The 1,959-nt window shown below is 53.9% G+C and overlaps 1 protein-coding gene across 1 annotated transcript; it reads right to left on the bottom strand.

Annotated features, from left to right (window-relative positions):
* Positions 1–918, bottom strand: NGA_0388600 (cytochrome c6). Its single transcript, XM_005854874.1, has 2 exons — positions 547–918; positions 1–403 (listed from the first exon to the last, which is right to left on the bottom strand). The coding sequence occupies exons 1-2, from the start codon at positions 885–887 to the stop codon at positions 181–183; spliced, it is 564 nt and encodes a 187-aa protein (XP_005854936.1). The 5' UTR covers positions 888–918; the 3' UTR covers positions 1–180.
* Between the last annotated feature and the right edge of the window lie 1,041 nt (positions 919–1,959).

Below are 1,959 nucleotides of genomic sequence, written 5' to 3' on the forward strand. Positions count from 1 at the left end.
TCGTTATTTCTTTCAGCGATTCCATCCAAAGCGGACGCTGCCATTGCAAGTTTTTAATCTCGGCAGGGCACCGTCAACACAAGGCAAGGCTTCGACCGAGCCTTTCAAAAATCACGCCCAGCGCACTCGTGAAGAGGGAACGAGGAATCTCCCACGCGGCTGGATTCCTCCATCCTCCCCTCATTTCCATCCGGCCTTGGCCTGCTCCAAGACGTAGTCCGCCACCTGCCCCATCTCTTGTTCCGTCAATTTTGCCGGCACCACGTCCCCGTTCTTCCTCGTGTAGCTGCTGTACTTGGGCATGACACCTTTTCCTTCCGTTAAGAGGTTGACGATGGAGGCGCGCGTGTTAAATTTGTACTTGCTGAGGGCTTCTTCTTTCAGGGTTTTCCCGCGAGCGTATCTGATAAGGTGCACAGAAAGAATGAAATGGAGTGGTGCGTGAGCCCTCGAAGAGGAATGCGGGGGAAAACGTCTAGGGGGGCGCATTCGCAGCTACAGAGATAGAAAGCGTGTGCAAAAGAGTACGCCGTTTTCGTCACTCACCCAATGATATTTGTGCCTGCTACGTGACAACTTGCACAGTTGTTCTCAAAGAGGCGGGCACCCTTGGCGTCGAAAGCATGGGCGGGGGAATTGTGGGCAGTGGGAAGGAGGATAAGGGCAAGGACAGAGGCTACTCGGTACCATTTCACTTGGCTCCTTGAGATTGGATCGGTCCTTGATGGGGCCAAGGATTTAGTAGAAGTGGTTATGCTGGTAGCCTTTGGTGGTTGAGGCGTGCGAGCAGGAAGGATGAAGGCGGTGCTGTGAGACAGGCACATACTGAGGAGTCCTACCACAGCCAAGACCGCTGTGGATTTTGGAAGGCAGCGACGGAGGGCCATACCAGCTTCTGCCAAGACAAGCGCTTTGATTGAGGAGATATAGAAATTTGTTAGGATGTAATTATATCATGTTTTGTCCGCTCGCGGGCATAATGTTGTGGAACGGGTAGTGTCAATTGCCCCTGTGCTAGGGGGTGAGGAGGTTAACGATATGCAGCGCTACACCTGGTGCAGGAAAATGTTTTTCCGGTATGTCTTGAATTTAACCGATGCATCATTCCTGGTTTTTCGTTCTTCCACGTCACCATGGATGCAGGACCGGCACATGACATGAATGGCTTCGTGGACACGCAAGCACTTAATTGACGCGGTCAAGCCGCCGGAAATTGCCTGACCCTGCGCCCTCCTGGCGCCCTCAAACAGTCAGGGTGATGTTTAAGCCCACGTACCGTCCTGAACTTCATGGCACGGAAGATGGATCCGCACACGTGGCCACCGTATTCGAACTGCTGGGAACGCTTCCTCGTATCTCGCTCGACCGATTGTACGGCCTGGAAGACTTGGGTAGTGCCTCCTCCTCGTGCACGCCCTCAGCCTCCCCCTTCCCCTGGACCTGCCGCGCCGTTTTTCAGTCGCTGACACCTTTAGCCAAGCAGTACGTCATGCGGCTCCTATGCTTGCCGGAAGGGGTCAGACAAAGCTCTTTGAAGAGCTGGGTGGAACCAAGGTTTGTCACGGGCCATCAAAAAGCCGTCCAACAGCTTGACAGGTTGCGAATTTTGCTTTCTTCAGAGGACGAAGATATAGAAGAAGACGAGGACGACAGGAACGGCGGATACGGGAGACTGGGCAATGGGAAAGGGCGCCCGAGCCCAAGGTACAGGCTCAATGGCCATTTTCGCAAGAATTTACAAGCGGCTTTGACGAACCAGTTGGCAGGTCCATGGAGCATGGGAACGGCTCTGGAAGAGAAAGCAGCGCCCGATGCAGCTTTGCCTCCATTGCTTCCGTCGGAAGAGCTGGAAACATACATGTGTGACAAGTGGAACGGGGTCCTGCACTATTTGGTTGGGGCCGAGGGGGGGAAAAACCCTCCCTATTCCCGGTCTTTTCACATGCTTTTCACGTACCT

Source organism: Nannochloropsis gaditana (genome assembly GCF_000240725.1).
Source record: "Nannochloropsis gaditana CCMP526 unplaced genomic scaffold scaffold360, whole genome shotgun sequence".
In the NCBI taxonomy this organism is placed as follows: domain Eukaryota; class Eustigmatophyceae; order Eustigmatales; family Monodopsidaceae; genus Microchloropsis; species Microchloropsis gaditana.